This window comes from Danio aesculapii, chromosome 12 (genome assembly GCF_903798145.1).
Source record: "Danio aesculapii chromosome 12, fDanAes4.1, whole genome shotgun sequence".
Classification (NCBI taxonomy): domain Eukaryota; kingdom Metazoa; phylum Chordata; class Actinopteri; order Cypriniformes; family Danionidae; genus Danio; species Danio aesculapii.
The window spans coordinates 23,497,600-23,515,756 of NC_079446.1; the positions used below are offsets into that span (position 1 = coordinate 23,497,600).

The 18,157-nt window shown below is 36.9% G+C and overlaps 1 protein-coding gene across 1 annotated transcript in view; it reads right to left on the reverse strand.

The window, feature by feature from the left end:
* The window catches only part of caskin2 (CASK interacting protein 2), a 97,825-nt gene that overhangs the window by 21,747 nt on the left and 57,921 nt on the right, over positions 1-18,157 (reverse strand). The window contains 7 exon segments of the mRNA XM_056469255.1: positions 1,541-1,677; positions 2,351-2,440; positions 5,234-5,404; positions 10,390-10,507; positions 13,912-14,006; positions 16,451-16,559; positions 16,808-16,916. Of these exon segments, the coding sequence (XP_056325230.1) occupies positions 1,541-1,677; positions 2,351-2,440; positions 5,234-5,404; positions 10,390-10,507; positions 13,912-14,006; positions 16,451-16,559; positions 16,808-16,916 (829 nt within the window).

Below are 18,157 nucleotides of genomic sequence, written 5' to 3' on the forward strand. Positions count from 1 at the left end.
AACTCTCAAAAAATATATAAACACACGTTGTGTCCATTTGGAAGATCTGTGATTGGCCAGCTTAGAGTAGCTGTGACAAGTGTGGAGCCGTGGAGGAGCTCCAGATGGGTACTTTTATTTTGTGTTTATTTTATGGTTTAAAGTTGTTGAACGCTTACAAAACACCAAATCAAAGAAACTTGACATGGTAGATACCCCACTACCTGCTATCATTTTGCAAGTGTTATTGCAACAACACAGACAGAACACAAGTATAAATGCTCACAACACCTCAGCTACTGTTTGTGCAGGAGATTCGCAGTGAGGTATGGTGAGCTCTCAATGAATAATAATTACATAATTAGTATTGCACTTATTATACACTTATGTGCTGTTCAGGATGTTTTCATCCACTCCGCGGTTATTTTGAGTCTTTCATTGGCCACAACTTTCTCTGGGTTTCAGCAAATGGAATGATTTTTGGTGACAAAACTTATTTTGACATATCTTATGGGAAAATGCTTTGAAATTTTTCAAACATTCAACAATACACCCCTGGCGAAATTTACTACACTTTCATTATGCTTGTGGCTATTTTTGTCCGCTATGACACCATACAATCAGGCATTCTTGATTGTTGCTGGTTTTCCCTGTTGGGAAGAGGTAAAATGATTTATTTTTATTGTTGATCATCAATTGCACTGCAAAAAAGCTTAGTTTCTGGCGTAAAATAATTTGGTTATATGTAGTGTGTGTGCATGTGAGAGTGCGAGGAAAAAAAAAAAGCAGCTCAGCTCTCAGAACAGGGTAAAGCAAAGTCCCTTTAAGGCAAGGCAATTCACTCGGTGGCCATATTTAAAACGCCTCTCGGGCAGTATGCTCGGGCATTCTGTTTGAATGGGAAAGCATCAAGATCTCCAAAATTGCTTGCCAAGCTTACGATTAAATTTCATATTATGAAACAGCAATTACAATAAGCAACAACTGTCTCTTTAGTTTCATTTCTAAACCTTTGAGTCACACAAAATCTGCAGAAATTCACACCTGGTCCAAGCCCCTCCCCCGGAGAAATGATAGTCTGTAGCGATCGCAGATTGGTTCTTGTACTAGAAGGCGGGCTTTATTTGCCATATAGTAATCACTGATTGGCTCTTGTACTAGAAGGCGGGGCTTCATTCGCCATGACACATCTTGTGTATTCTACAGTCTTTGAAATAAACATATTAAAGTATACTTATGCACATACACTATAATCAGCTGTTTTACTTCATAGTACTCCATATAAAAGTCGTACAAGCCTAATAGGTTAATGGTACAAACTGATGATTGACAGTAAAAATTACACATTTTCCCTCCTCCCAACAGGGAAAAACACCAACAATCACGAATGCATGATTATTTGGTGTCATGGCTTTGCAGTCAAAAAATGACGTTATAATGGAAGCCAATGGGGCAAAAACAGCCACAAACATAATTTGTAGTCAATTTGAACAGTCCACAGGGGTTAAGTATTATTTGTGCTTCACTGGGTGCACCGGATGTGTGTGACACTGAAGCCCACCTTGCTGTTGTCCTGGACAGCAGCAGGTGACTGATGGGGTCCATTATGTGGAAAGTTTCCCTCAGTGCTCTGTCCACTGCCAGCACTGCGACTGCTGCCCAAACTGCCTGCACTTCCAATGCTGTTCCTGTCACCTGCTGAAAGAAAGAGGAGCAACACAAAGATGGAAAGAACATGAAAATGAACAGGTGCACAGATATTGCTTCATATAGACCTCTGCTTTACTGCAGACTGAGCAACAAATAAGGACAAAATTTTAGCAAATATGACATCCAAACAAGAGATCTCATTGGTCCACTTAGATTTGGAAACGCAACCCGAAATTTCTGGTCCAAAACACCCAAAAATGCCTTGGAAATAGGTTGAAACTGACATTTACTGTAGCCTTGTTCTCAGTAATTGTAAGTTTTGCACTTTTACTGGATAGACCCAAAAAAATGATAAAAATGACTCTGGTCAGATCTTAGGACCCAAGAAGACCTCTGAATAGTCTAGCAAGATCTACTGTATGTAGACAAAGGGAAAAAGGGAGTCTACTGTATGTAGACAAAGTGAACATAAAGGGAATACAAGAGAGCATTGAGCAGGATGGGCAGGAATAACGCAACTTGAATGGCAAGCTGATGGTAGTCTGACAAACATGGTACAAATAAATCCTAAGGGGACAGGTACCCAGTGAAACAGCTGGGAAAACCTCAACTTGAGACGTGTGTCATTGGTTTACAGACTTTGGGATCATCGAATGAACATGGGGATCGCAGAAAACGGGTTGGGGGAATAAGGGGGCCTGGGGAAATGGGCAAGTCTTACCATTGAGATAGGTCCTGAGGACCCAAATATCCTCTGTCTCTTTGGGACTAGCTGGTTTACACAGGGCACTGGGACTGTCGGGAAGTGCACCTAGCAAACACAAACACTTTATAGGGCCAGAGGGGGGAGTCTTAAGGCTGTGAAACATCAAACCGACAACAAAGAAGCTGAAAAAAGCAGACCCTTGTGACACACATCTGCTCTAAACAGTAGCTTTTGAAGACACTGCAAAACTACAGCCCACTAGTGAGAGGAAATAACTGTTTTTATCAGCTTGTGGCAGTTGCTTGTGACATTAATCAAAACTGGGTAAAAGACACTATAACATTGGGGAAACAACTCCAGGGGTTTGCTTGCCATTTTGAATTAGAATCATGTTGATCACTTTTTCAATCGATACAACCATGTCATTATGAAACTATTAAAGTAAAGGAATGTTGAGGTAAAGGCCAAAAATACTGCACTGACATACTGTATGCTGTATGTTGTGTACTGTATGAATATCATTAGATACTAATAGTAACTATGTAACTAACAAAGTTGGGTGTAACGCGTTCCACAGTAATGCGTTACTGTATTCTAATTACATTTTTGGGGAACGCAGTAAGTAAGTAATTGCATTACTTGCGTTACAATAATAGTTTTTAGAAGGAAAAATGCTTTCATTTTAAATAAGATTTATCGTGTCTTTTGCATGTACAAGTTGGTTATTTCCAATGGAGTGCATATTGCAAGCGCTCGTATTTTCCAGGCACACCAGTTGAATCACAAAACAAGAACTGACCAGCTTCATGCTTTGTATGGAATATGCACTCTTAAGTAGACTAATTACCTCAGACAAACACAGATATAGTACTATGCTTTAAAAAGTTGATGCATTTACATGTAATTTGTGGATGTTTGTAAACGTAACATTCTGTAGGGCATTTCGTTCTGTAGGCACACAACGTCATATGACGTTAATATTAGGTTAGATTTAAGTCGTGACATCAAGTGACCAAAATTCAAGTCTAGCCAGCATCTAAGGACAACGCTATTTTGATGTCCAGTATTGACGTCAAATGACGTTGATATTTGGTTGATTTTAGATTGTGTTAGAAACTGACCAAAATCCAACTTCGAGCCAAGATCATAAACCGTCATATTGACATCAAATACTGACACTTATTTGTCAGGTGTGACAACCAAAACCCAACATTTGATAGACCTCATAGTTGTAACGTCCACACAACATCAAGCTGTAACATCATTAGATGTTGATATTTGGTTGATTTTAGGTTGGACGTTGGACATTGACGTTGGCCTGATGTTGGGTTCTGACGTCAATGCGATATTTATTTCCAATCAAAATGCAATGTCCAAACAGTGTTGGGGTACTATGTCAATCTGATGTTCTGTGCCTGCTGGGTGTTTAAGGCCACTTTGGTCAACATACAGTAAGCATCCGTCATCTCCTCATCAGTTACAGGCATCTAAACTGTCTCTGGTTCAATGCGTTTAAAGATTTTGGACATCTTCTTAGACACTTTTAATGCTTCCAAACAATTAGCTGCAATTATAAATCGCCCATGTCTTCAGGTAGTTCATTATGATGCAAGTTACCTTCTATGTGTGATTTGATTGGACAGGAATCACAGGACTGATTTTTCTAATTCCCATAGACAAGAAAACATAAAATAGTGACTGCAGGTTGAAGGAAAATAGTGGAGTAAAAGTACCAATACTGCACTAAAAAAGTAAAAGTACACATTTTTGAAACTACTTAGTAAATTACAATTCCTGAGAAAAACTACTCAATTACAGTAATTTGAGTATTTGTAATTAGTTACTTTACGCCACTTGTTGTAGGTATTCAGCTTTCTTCATGTCTTCTTTTGTGTTAAAAAAGACAAACAGGTTTGGAACAAGTGAATGATGAGAGGATTTAAAGTTTTAGGTGAGCTCTTTAAGTCTTTTGAATATATCGAGCTGCTGTGATCAACCCATTATAATGTTTTTCAGTAAAATTAAATTACTGAAAGAGCTGTAACTTATTTATTTTGTATTTTTATAAGTATATTTTATAGGTTTTAAAAGTAACTTCAAAGTAAAGTAATTAGTAATCGGATTACTTTTTACATAAAGTAAGTAGTAATGTAATCAGATTACAATTTTCCAGTAGTAGTCAGTAATTTGTAATCTATTACTTTTTTAAAGTAACTTACCCAACACTGATCATTGATGTCCAATAACTAAAATGTAGTCAAAAGATTAAAAAATGTATATAATCTGCTAAACTGCTGCTTGTACTGTTCATTAATTACATGAGCAGATCAGAGCGAGCATTCATAGTTTTCAGTCATGCATTACTGGCACAGAAGACCTGTCAAATTCAGTTTGTTTAAAGCCATAGGCAAAAAAACATGTTTCATCCTCATTTTCGTCAATGAAATAAACACTGATTTTGTTTAATCCGGGTTTGTCAGAATGTGTGATACTATGATGCCAATAAGTAATCAGCCAATAATTAGCCAGTAAGTATAACAGCCAATAAGCATCACCAACTGCCCAACTCTGATTCAATATGTTGAAACAGCCACCAATGGTGTCTAACCAGTGCTGACTGTGTGAAACAAACTGCAAAAACTGTGTGAAATATGCTCAGCGATGCCCAACATTGGTAGACAACCATTGGGTTTGTGTGTCACAGCCTTTCAGGACCAGTGCAGATGAAAAGAAGCTTTCTTGGGAACTTGGGAAAACATGCCTATATGCAGCTACAATAGGTCAAAGAGCTGTTGTTCAGATGCTCACAGACATTTTGCTTTCACATATGAATGGATGGATGGATTTTAGTTGTGTGTGTATTTGAATTTATCCATGCAAATCCAATTCACACACTACCTGAGTGCTGATCCAGGCCGTTGTGGTGAGTCAGGGTAGGATGGGTGGATGAGTATAAGGTGTAGGAGTCGTCAGTGTGAGAAGTGTGATGAGAATTGTGTGAGGGCAGGGCTCTGGACAGTATGTGATGTCTCTGGACGGGCAGTGAGGCCTGTCGGGAGAGAACGCCCCCTATTGACACAACATGGAAACAGATGAGGGACAATAAAAACAAATGAACAATTCTTGAGCAAGATGCTTCAATTAACCCTTTATACACTACATATTGTTGCTTTATTACCAATGATTGGAATTGTTCTCAAGTCCCCCCAGTAACACTCCAGTTTTGTCCAATGACTATTTTAATGAGTGTCATATAAAGGGTTAAAGATACGCTCTAAATAATATGGACAAATACAAATACAAATGTTTGTAAAAGTTTGGGTTCAACAGGATTATTTCTTGTATTCAGCAAGCATGCATTCAATTAGACAAGTTTTAAATTCATTTAAAATTAAAAGTTTTATTTTAAAGTAATGCTGTTCTTCTGACCTACTAATCAAATATATTAAAGGGGTGGTTCAGACTGTATTTTTAAGGCTTGGTCGTGTTTATAAGATGCAAAGCAATGTGTGCTCATGCTTCATTTGTAAAAACAAAAATCACATTATTTCTTCATGTATCTTACTTTACGACCGCCATATTTCCTAGTTCCTCTGAAAGGCCCACCTTCAAAAGGCTCTGATTGGTCTGCTAACATATTGTGCTGTGATTTGTGGATCGGCTCCACATCGCCAGGAAAAGCGTCACGCCCCTACAAGCATGCGCTTTGCCTCTGCTCTGTAAATACTGTCAGTCAGAGTAGCTGTTAGCCGTATCAGTTTGAGCCTGAATCAGACAGAAAATGAAGAGGACACAGCTGAACCTCATGCCTGCTATCTAAAAAAAAATTTGACAAGTGTCTTTCACATATATTCAGGTTATAAGCATGTGTAAGTATATGAAATGTTCACATATCTTTTGAGAGTTCGTTATTTAAGATGTAGATCGAAAGGAAAGCAGCCGCATAGAGAGATACTGCAGCGTTGGTGAAGATTGTGGGTGTTTACAGTGGTTTGACGGATAAATATGAATTTGTAGCTAAATTGTTAACGGTGCCAAACAGCATTTCCCATTGTTTACATCCTTGTTTACAAACTTGCTAACAGATCAATTTTAACAAATAAAAATTCTCACAGGTTGTGGCTCCCAATCCACAGCTTCATCTATTATGGTTGGAGCTGCTCCTTCTTTGAGGAGTTTTTAGCCGAATCTGAACTGAGAGAGATTCTGGAAGCTCTCCTTTGTCAAATGTTAGCTATATATATATTTTTTAGAATTCTGTGAAACATAATTAAAATGAAACTGTAAGCACTTCTCTCTTTGTGCCGTGTCCTTTAGAAGCCCAAATACAGAAACAGAAGAAGCTCTGTGGAAAAGCAGTGTTTAGATAGCATTTTAGCTTTCTCTGCTATAAAATTACAGTGCTTCTGACCATGCCTCTTTGCTGCGCGGGGTGTATGCGCATGGTGAATGCATGTAACCTGAAGCATTTGTGATCTCACTAGCCCGCATGTATTTTTTGTAGTCCCCAAATTTCTTTTGCAGTAGGTTTTGCAAATTCTGTAAAAGCCAATGTCTCCTTTTGCATTGACCCTTGAGCGTATTACATTCAGAGATGTGGTTTATTTCACACAGTTACGTAACACATGAACTAAAGTTTAAAATGTGACATCGTAGTAGACCACCCCTTTAAGCAACATATTTTAAGTTTTCATTATTAATGAATAAGATTTTATTTTAGATCATGTGGCACCGATGATTAAAATAATGGATGAAACTTTTGCTTCACAGGAAAAAATTATAAAAATTATAATAGAAATATATACTGTATTAAAAAAAATTATACCCATAATACAAGCAATTTAAATGAGTAATATAAATTTATTACAAATTAATATTTTATGGATTACCATTTTTATATCAAATATATGCAGCCTTGGTGAGCATATAATTTAAACATCTTACCAACCCAAACTTTTAAATGGTTGTGAAAATATTTTCTTTTATTATTTATTAGATAAATAATAAAATTAAATGGTGGAAAAATAACATTGACCTCTTTAAACAAGTAAACAACTTTAAACACTTACCCATACAGAAAATAAAAAATCTGTCAACAATGACATCCATGTAATTTGTTTTATCCAATCGATGTAAATCAATGTGACATTTTCAAAATACGACTGTATATTGCACAAAATAATAATATTAGCACACACAAAAGACAAATCACCCTCCAATCATTACAAAACATGAGATGGACCTGTGGAGATTTTAGCATCCGGACAAGATAAACCAAGAGGGAGAAACACCCCAGCACAATGAGATAAGTGGTTGGGTTTTAATCTGGCTGTTTTGCCTCCATCATGTCCTCTTCAGCAATATTGAGGCAGAAGCCTAGAGCAGAGGCTAATTTCGTGCAAGCAGCAGGATGTTGATGCTGTGACACGACAGAGTGCTGAGTCTGCCACTGAGAAAAAAAAATACCAGACTCATTTCAGGGAAAGATTTTCTGCTCAGGCCTCAGAAATCTGAGGCCAGCTCCCCCTTTCATGAAAGCACAGGGCTCTAAAGCTGATCCGCCTGCCCCCAATATGTTCCTGTTAATCCCATTAGAGTGTGTGTCTGTGTGTGCCTTTATCAATAGACTACATGTCCGCATGTCTTCAAGAATTCATGAGAACTGCAGTACTTCAAGTACGCATTATTTCGATATGCATACTGTGGGATAGAAACGTCAGAGTACGGCACATTTAAAATCTGGGATTTAGATTCTATTTTAAACCTGTAAATAATGGAAAAGTTTTAGGATTTTAAAAGTAGCACATTTGTGAGATATTTATTAAATTTTGTTAAATGCAAGTTAATAAAAACACATCAGTTCGTTTGGTAATCTTAATAATAATAATTAATCTTAATAATGAATATTAATTTTAATAATATTTACCAAATACAACATTTCTAAAACAAAAATAACCAATTTAAGATGAATGAATGATTTAAAATGCTATCAGGTTTATGTTCCATTCTGTTGACTTTTATTTTGACTCGTTTCTATTTCTGACTCTTATTCTGTATCTATATCTATTACCATAGATTAGATTATTGGATTAGAGTTTATTAGTTTATTGATTATGTTTGTGTTTATTTCCATAGTTACCCATTAGTTTCACCTGTGCCTAGTTTAGGTGCCTTTGTTCTTTGTTCACAATATTTAGAGTCTTTGTTTCAGTTGAATGTTGTCAGTTCTTGTTTAAGCATGCTGTGGTTTGCATTACAACCCCAGCGATCTCTAGCTTGTTTTTTTGAGTGTCTTTGGATCATAAGCAAAGACTTATTTTCTAAACTGGCAACCTCTTTTATGCATGCTGATGTAAATATTGATTTAAGTGCAAACTCTCTATAGGAACTCGGTCATAGGAACTAACAACTATAACTCTGAAGTGATACATGCTGGCTGACAGTGACAACCAATGCAGCTTTCAATAAAATTACCAACTGAAGAATGGTGGATGCTATGATCAAAGCTATATTTTTGTTGTGAGTATCATGATAAAGGAGAAGAAACGTGTATCTGACAGAAAGGATGGTTGTGAGACTTAGGTTGCATTTACACTGCATGGTTCAAGTGACTCAATTCTGATTTTTTTTGCTCCCATGTGGCCTAGATCGGATACGCCCCTTGTACATGTAAGCAGGAAAAAAAAAATCACATGGATTCCAATTTACTCAAATCAGATTCAGGCATTGTTTGTGTGTGAAAATGTATCTGATTTGAATCAGATGTGGGATTTTTACCTGTCAATGCGAGTCGCACGTCAATAAAAACCATATCGAATGACGTTAACTCTGACGCAACTTTCATTTTGGAAAAGACTTCGGCACAATCCCAAACCTTAAATCTCATACACGAGGACTAAAAGCTTTTATATTGTCATGTAGCACAAGTATTTACGCATGTTAACAAGAGAAAGAGCTAGAGCGCAACATCTGCCATGTAACCAATCTAAAATAATATAAAACTTTTGCATACATCACTTGCAAAATTCATGGCATGGACATCACATTAGGATGCCTACTGGTTTAAAAAGACCTTGATTAAAAGAAAGTGGCCAAATGAGAACTTTTTTCTCATAAATATAGTAAAATAACTTTTTAAAAGATTTTTTAAAAAATTAAACCCTGCAAACAGATTGAAAACAGTGCTCTTTTATTATCAGCTGTCTTTCAGCACCCACTCTTTTTTCATGGTCATTGCGCCTTTTGCCGTTCGCAGTGTAAATGCATACGATCGGATATCAGTCACATTTAAAAGATAATGTAAGCAGGTCATCAAAAAAATCAGATACAGTCACAAAAATCGGAATGGACCATCAAGATCTGCAGTGTAAATGCAGCCTTAATCACTTGATCAACAACCCATATAAAGTCATCAAAGGTAAGAAAATAAGACACCACACAAAAAACAGGTAAATACTAGAAACATCAGCGTCATGTAAATGTATGTGCTCTGAAAATGTTCAAATGACCTGAATTCGCCCAATTAACTTTTACTTTCATGTCTGGTAGTTCCTGTTGTGCTGGGTTAGATCCTACTCTGAATGGGAGCTTATTTTCAGTAGATTCACCAAATGAATTATCTATTTATTTCCTATATATAGATAATTTAAAAATCCTAAAATAGATCCCAGCTCCTGCTGCTTAAAGAAGGCAAAAATGAGTACTTCCACCAATAGAACTAAAGCCCATAAAAGATGCAAAAGCCCATAAAAGGTTGAGACATATAAACAATAGCATAAACATCTAACAAAATTCTATCAAACTTTTGTTGGTCAGTGCAGAAAATATTCAAATATTACTTATGTTATGTTGATATTATCAATTAAAAAAAAGTACCTTGTTTTAAAAATATAAAACTATTTTAATCTCGCTGAGTCCTGTGTTGGTGGGCTGCAACTGAATATTTCTATAGCGGGAAATGTAGATTGGGACAGGTACTGCAGCAGATGTCATCAATAAAACAGGTGATGAACCACATATTTGCGCTGACTTTGTAGTGATTTGCACTTAAATACCTGATCTGCGACTAATAACCTCCACGATGGAAGGAGGGAAGAATCCCACACGGTCAGTGCCCCTTTGACTGTCATGGATGTGTCCTTTCCATCGTCCATCCATGTGTTGCTCCAAGACCTGAAGCAGACCAATAACATCACAGGATATTGAGGGTGAACAGCTCTTTAAATGTCTAATGAGACTTTTTCTTTTTTCTTTTGTGTGCGATCACTTTAAATTAATCATGATTTGACATGGTCATCTGCGTACCCTAGCCTATTCAATGCTGAATGTCCTTTGTGTCAACTAGTTTTAAATAAGTCTTCTACCCTTTCCTAACCTTGTGGTTTAGCCTGTGATTGTTGCCTCATTTGGCTGAACAATGCAGTAAATTAAGTCAGTTGACATTCCACACATGGCAGAGAAGCTTGTGCAGCAATGAAAGTCATTCCTACTGACTGACACAAAATTGTGTTGAGTGTGAAGCGTGCCTGGAAAAAGACACTAAGAATATATTTTCCGTTAACGTGCAACACCTGTCTAAGTTGTTTTAGGAGTCAGTTCTCTGAAGGAAATATGCAAATTAGGCAATGCTTCTAAAAGGCCACCCTTACATGATTCCCATTGTGAAGCAGACAAAATAAATAAATGGACATCAAAAACTGAAATTGTGGATTTTACACAGAAAAAAAATTATTATGTTCATGTTTAATGACATCAGCTCACTGGTGCAATCTATCATAATTATTTTGACATTATTGTCATGATCACCAGCGATCCAGGCTTGCAGATCGCTGGTAAACATTCACTTTCACTCGGACTACAATCCTGTCACCATATGAACTACAAATCCCGTCATGCACCTCACTCACACCTGTTCCAGTTCACCTTCGATTACACACACAGCTGGGAGCTGCTCAAGGACTGATTACTCAGAGTATATAGACTGCTCACTTTGTCACACACTTTGCTGAGTCTTGTTGGTTTACACCCTGTATATCACAAAGCGTTCTCCTGTCTAGTCTTTCTGTGTTTGATTCTTGCCTTGTTTTCTCTTTATTGATTCTTTGCCGTCTGTACTGACCATTTGCCTGTTACTTGACTTTACCTTTTGGATAACCTGTATGCTCCTGTTTGCTCCAGTATTTGACCATTGCCTGCCTGACTACTTTTTTATAAAACTGCACATGGATCCTCAACTCTGTTGTCCAGCGTCCTCACAGTTACAATTATTTACATTAGAAATTATATACATATTTTGACATTACAGAATTATTTATATTAATTTTAACTGTTACCTCATTTTAGATTTGTTTTTAGTAGTTTTATCATTTTAGTAATTCTTAAACTTTTACTAGTTCTATTTAGTTTTAACCTCTGTTGTTTGTTTAAAGGGCACCTATTTTATCCCTTTTTCAAGATTTAAGAAAAGTCTTGTGTCTCCAGAGTGTGTCTGTAAAGTTTCAGCTCTAAAAACCCATCAGATTAATTATTATACTTTTCAGAACATTAGAATTTTCTGCTATTAGCACTATGTAGCATTTTTTGTGGCCTGAGCCTTTAGTGCTAATTCTTCCTGCCAATTGTTCCCATGTGCCTGTTAGAGTGTGCCTCAATCTCCGCCTCAGCTGCTTCAGATAAACAGCACATTGACAGACATGAAGGAAGATCTCACGTAACGTTTGTGAGAAATACTACAGTAAAAAAAACGTTCCCAATGATTATTTGATGTATTTGTTGTGGAGTTGCAACAATGTCGTTTCAAAGTTCACGCTTGCACACACACACAGCGGACACACAAACACATCGCGCCCTTTTAACTTTGCACTGTTTTTGACAGAATACATGTTAATATCCACTGCTGTATGAATATTCGTTATGTTAATGTACAAAATAAACCTGATTTATCTTTTATAATTGTACTGACATGTGGCTGTGGTGATAAAGTAAAGACGGTAAAATCGCTTTAATTCATTACAAACATGCTCTGTTTTAAAAACGTTTCAAGCTAGTAAAACTCATTCTTGATCACATTTGATGATGATTGATGGTCACAGAGAGGTGAACAGATCTTTTAATCCCACTTGCTTTGCGCACGTTCTGTCTTGTTGATTTGATTTTACGCATTACTACGGAGACATGTTAATACGCGGCTATTAATCAATTCAGTGTCAATCAATTATCAATTATGTCATGTTGCGGTGGGCCTCAAAATGGGAGGGATTTGGATCCTATTTTAATGTCCAGAAATTTCAAAAAAAGAGACTTATTGTCTATTTATCACCCCAATATGACGGTGTAAACATTATAACTACACACAGTTTTGTCCAAACAGCTTACAAAAGATGAATTTCATCATAGGTGCCCTTTAAATAAGTTAATAATCATTTCAGTTGCTAAAGCAGCATTTCTATTTTAATTTCATCGTTATTTACATTTCTTAAAAAGTTTTAGAAAGTTTACCAGATTTTTTTGATTGCCACATTTACATAACACTAGTCACACCACGCAAACTGTGCTGCGATTAAAATGTCATAATAATTTACATTTAAAACGTGTCTTGTGAGAAAGTGAGTGAGACGTACTCAATGCTAAATGCAGGCTCTCAGGCTTTTCAGTGCCTGCCCAACCTAGAAATTAGCAGGTTTTGTTCCAAAAAATAAACATGCTGTTTACTGAATTCACCCCATGGTGCTTTGTTCTCAAAACCACTCTTTAAAGGTCCACATCTGTGCCCTAAGGGTGAATAGCAGTTCATATTTTATCTTTCATTTAGAACTAATCATTGGGCAGCATGTTAATTTCCCCTTAATTCAACCCCGTAATTTCCCAATATTGCTGTAAACGAACTAAAGTGTACCTGAGTGGAAATATCTTTCACAGCTAGCTTTAAAAAAAGTCTCTTATGTGCCTCTGCCACAAAAGCACAGCAGTCTTTTATGCTAGCAGAAATGGCCGCCTGAAGCTATCTAGACAGACAAGGTGTGAACAATAACATGGCATACGTGTGGCACCGAGCCTCAGGCAGCACTCAACAGTACACACACCGAACAAGTCTTTCAGTGGGCGCGAAGCACACTATAAGGAGAAACTAGGCTGAACACATGCTACCATAGCACAAACAACAAGCTACGGTTCATTCCAGCCAGACATCAAAGGCTGGTTGGCCAGAACATGTTGCAGCATGCTAAAGTAATCTCTGTAGGGAACACCAAATTACCATTCACCACTTACTTTATTCTGTCTTATGAGCGGGACGTGATTATCATCAGTTAGAAATATGATACAGTGTGCAATTGGGAGTGTTGTCTTGCATCTTAGAGAATATTGCTTTCAGCTCTACTCTTTTATCCAACGGCCTAAACATCTTTTGGTTTTGATGTTTCTGTGATTCATCAGAATATAGTTTAGTAAGTTGGCAACAATACACATCAACAGCACGTTGCCTATTGCATAACTCACATTTTACAGTATTAAATTAGGGCACCTCTTGTGAGAAATAGTGGGGTGTTCGCTTGAAATGTAATTTCTTTTGTGCCTACCGTGATTACATCTCCTGCTCGGATGTTGAGAGCAGTGGGGTCGTGGAGATTCCAGTAGTCCTTCAAAGCTCTCACCTGTAATGCTCCACTGGCGTCTAAAGGTCACCACCCAGGGCAATGAATGCATGAATGAGAGAGAAAGAAAAACTGTTTGAAAATATTCATCAAGTCTTCTACTAGTCATTTAAGAGGCCTTCGTATTGGTCAAAATAACTAAGCGTTCCAGACTCAGGTGGTGTTTGTTTGCAATATTAAAGTGTAATAAGCTAAATTTAAAGACGAGTAATGTACTGTTTAAATACTCTGAAACACTTAGCACATCTCCTGAAACTTTAATGAGGAGCTGAACTGCTAAACTCTTCTCATCTTCAAACTCGGCTCCTTCAGCCGTTTTAGTGCTCGTATCAAAGCGTGCACTTCAAAGACAACAAGCTGCTGGATTACAGGAGGGACGGTGGAAGGGTGCAGCTACTTAACACATCCAGACGTACGCCTAGACACAGACACGCAAAGACGTAAACAAAACTTTTAGTGAAATCTCCAGGCTGTCACTGCTGTGCCCCGGGACAGTAATGTTATGCAACTCCATAGCTTTATAACAAAGCTTATGAAAGCAGGTTCCCAGAAACGAGCACACAACACTAAACACACTCTAGACAACTATTGTCTGCACACAGTCAAAGAGAACAATGAACAAAGGCTCATGACCTGACATCAAATAATATACATTACACTTCATATTGGAGGGGGCACAAAGTGGAAAAACAATAGTCAAAGAACAGGAGTAAAGGAAAAAAGGAAAAGAAAAGTAAAGTAAAGTAAAGTAAAGTAAAGTAAAGTAAAGTAAAGGAAAGGAAAGGAAAGGAAAGGAAAGGAAAGGAAAGGAAAGGAAAGGAAAGGAAAGGAAAGGAAAGGAAAGGAAAGGAAAGGAAAGGAAAGGAAAAAACAAAAGGAAAAGAGAAGTAAAGTAAGGTAAGGTAAGGTAAAGTAAAGTAACGTAAAGGAAAGGAAAGGAAAAAACAAAAGGAAAAGAGAAGTAAAGTAAGGTAAGGAAAAGTAAAATAAAGTAAAGTAAAGTAAAGTAAAGTAAAGTAAAGTAAAGTAAAAAGTAAAGTAAAGTAAAGGAAAAAACAAAAGGAAAGGAAAAAATCTAAAGTAAAGGAAAAATAATGGAAATTAAATAAAAAATAATTGAAAGAAAAAGCCTGGAAGATGAAAAGAAAAGAAAAGAAAAGGAGGAAAAGGAAAGGGAAGGAAAGAAAACAACTGAGTAGAAAGGATAATAATGGAAAGGAAAGACCTGGAGGTGGGAAAGGAAATGAGAGGAAAGGAGAAGAGAGGAGAGGAAAGGAATGGAGAGGAGAGGAAAAATCATGGAAATGGAAAAGAAAGAGGAAAGGAAATAAAAGAAAAATGACAGAGGAAATTATGAGAAAATAATCAAGGAAAGGAAAGGGAAACTAATGGATATTAAATTGAATTAAGAATAAAGGAAAGGAAAGTAAGGAACCGAGAAGAAAGAAAAATAATGGAAAGGAAAAGCCTGGAAGAGGGAAAGGAAAGGAATAAAAAGTGCAAAAACAATACAATGAAAAAGCCTGTAAAAGGAAATGGAAGGGAAGGAAATGAAAGGAAATTAAGTAAAACGAGTAAATGAGTAAAAAAAGGATAAAAATAAGGGAAAGAGTGAGAATTGGTAAAAAGAAACAGTAAAGCGTAAAAAATGGAAAAAGGAATACAGTAATGAAGAGAAAAATTAAAGCATAAGGAGTAAGAACATGAATGGTTTGGAATAGGAAAAGTTAAGAAATTACAGAAAAATTACGGAAATTAAATGAAAAATAATGGAAAAGAAAAGCCTGGAAAGGAGAGGAAAGGAAGGGAACAGAAAAGAAATGAAAGAAAAGGGAAGCAAAAGGAAAAGTGAAGTTTATTTATAAACTAATCTCGAAAGGATCACATGCTTATGATTGTTCACGGCTGGTCCAGCAATAGCTAACACATGATTCACCAATCAGACGATTCCTAACTCACTATAAATAACCAGAGTTTCCTACCTCAGTATCTTCGTCTTGAAGAATCCCCCCCCCCCCCCCCCACCACCACCCCAACTCCTCCTGCCTTTTTCTAGATTGGGCAACACGGCAGCCCAGTGATTAACACTGTTAGTTCCTTATTACTGGACCAGATGACATTTCTGTTCAGAGTTTGCATGTTCTCCACATACTCGTGTGGGTTTACCCCGGGTTTCCCTGTTTCCCTGTTTCCCTGCGATGGAAGTAATTTGACCATACCAAATTGGCACTATAGATGAGCTCTTAGTAAGCCGTACAGCTATCCCTTTCATCTGTCATTAGCAATTAACATGTCGGGGGAGTTAATTAAGATCTACCTGAGCTCAAAAAGAAAAAGTAAAAACAGAAGAAAATAGAAGATGAATGGCTTGGAATAGGAAAGGTAAAGAAATGACAGAACAAACTGAAAAAACTGGATCAAGGGATACAAGAACAAAACCAAGAGCATTGGATTTCTGAGTCACCTCTGAGGAGTTGTTTGATTTCTTTGCTGGCATGTGAAGTAGTGAACTGGTTCACAATGTCCAGAGCTGTTTGATTGTAGGTGTTGCGGATGTTCACATCAATCCCAGCCTGTGACATATGGTGAAGCAATGGATTAAAATGTGAGTTAGCTCAGGTAAGTAAAAAAATGGCTGCATATATTCTAACAGAAATGCATTAGAAATCACTGTACTCTAATATTACACATTTAAGCACTTTACTCTAGGAAAGACCCCAAAAACGTGAAACACTTTTATAATACATCTTGCATAGGGGTAGAAATGAAATAAACATAGTAAATCATTTCAGTTTCTGTTATTCTGTATTTATCCACTTACGTCAAGCAATAATTTTACTACTTCTGTTTTCCCGTAGAGGGCAGCCTCGTGCAGAGCCGTCCCGGATTTAGTGGTTCTGTTGATGTCAATCCCAGCTTTTAGCAGCAGTCTAAAAATGAGTGATAGACCACAGTGACACACGATCCATCCTGTCAACAAGTCACCAACAAACTCACTCTCAGCTGCTCATTACCACAAGATCGAATCTGCCAGGTTATCTGGTCTTATATGTTACTATGCAAATGGCTTAATAGGCAAATATGAAATCTCAAATTTAGTTGAAATTATTTTAAAATGCGAGAAGAAACTGTAGAAGGAGATAATATGAGAAACATGAAACTATTACAGCAGTGTAGAAAATTCAGCCTGCAGCAATACTGTATTAAGTAGTACAAGTGCAAATTTAACACCAAAGTTGCAAAGTGAGTAGGCAGCACTGAAACCACAAGACGATAGTAAGTTGAAGACCACCAGCAAGAGGTCAAATGTCATGGTAATTTAAAACTTTTGAGTAACAAATCAGCCTCTGCATCGTTTTACATTGTTTGTCTCTTCAGGATTCAGTATAAAGCAGCAGTGCTGGACCCATATTCCATTTAATGGCAATTGATTAATTCAGTCATTTCAATGGATTAAAAGCCTGGCCTCTTGTTTTTAACAGAGGTCATCCAAAGTGTTCACTTTCATGTTGTTCAAAATCCCTATGACTTTTTATTGTTCTTTTATTCTCTTTAGCACAGATTTGAAGTAAACCAGGAGTGACGTTGCAAGCAGCATAAAAGTAGTCGCTATAACTTTCTGAAGCTTTGTGAAACCTTAGGATTAAAAAAAGTTACCAAACTAACATTTAAAAAGTTTTTCATGGAAAATCTCCTCAGATCTCACACATGAAAGTGTGAAATGCAATACTACTAAATAAGCTGCACCTTCTATTTGGCCACATTTGTGATTTCAACATGCACATAAATATTAGTTTTAAAGGGCACCAATTTTACCCCCTTTTCAAGATTTAATATAAGTCTTTTGTCTCCAGAATGTGTCTTTAAAGTTTCCGCTCAAAACACCCATCAGATTATTTATTATACCTTTCGGAATCTGGGAAATTTGAGCTGTCAGGACATTGTAATAGCTTTTGTTGCCTGTGCCTTTAATGCAAAAAAAAGGTGGTTTGCCCCACCCGCCCTTTCCACATGCATGTCAATGCCATAGAGATCTGTCTGATCCCATCTGTATGATCTGCTCTGAGGTGTGTAGCCTTCACGTAGATAAACAGCACAGTGATAGACAAGAACTTAATGTATTTGTTGTGGAGTTAATTCAAGCCTTTCTGCAACAATAAAACAATCATGC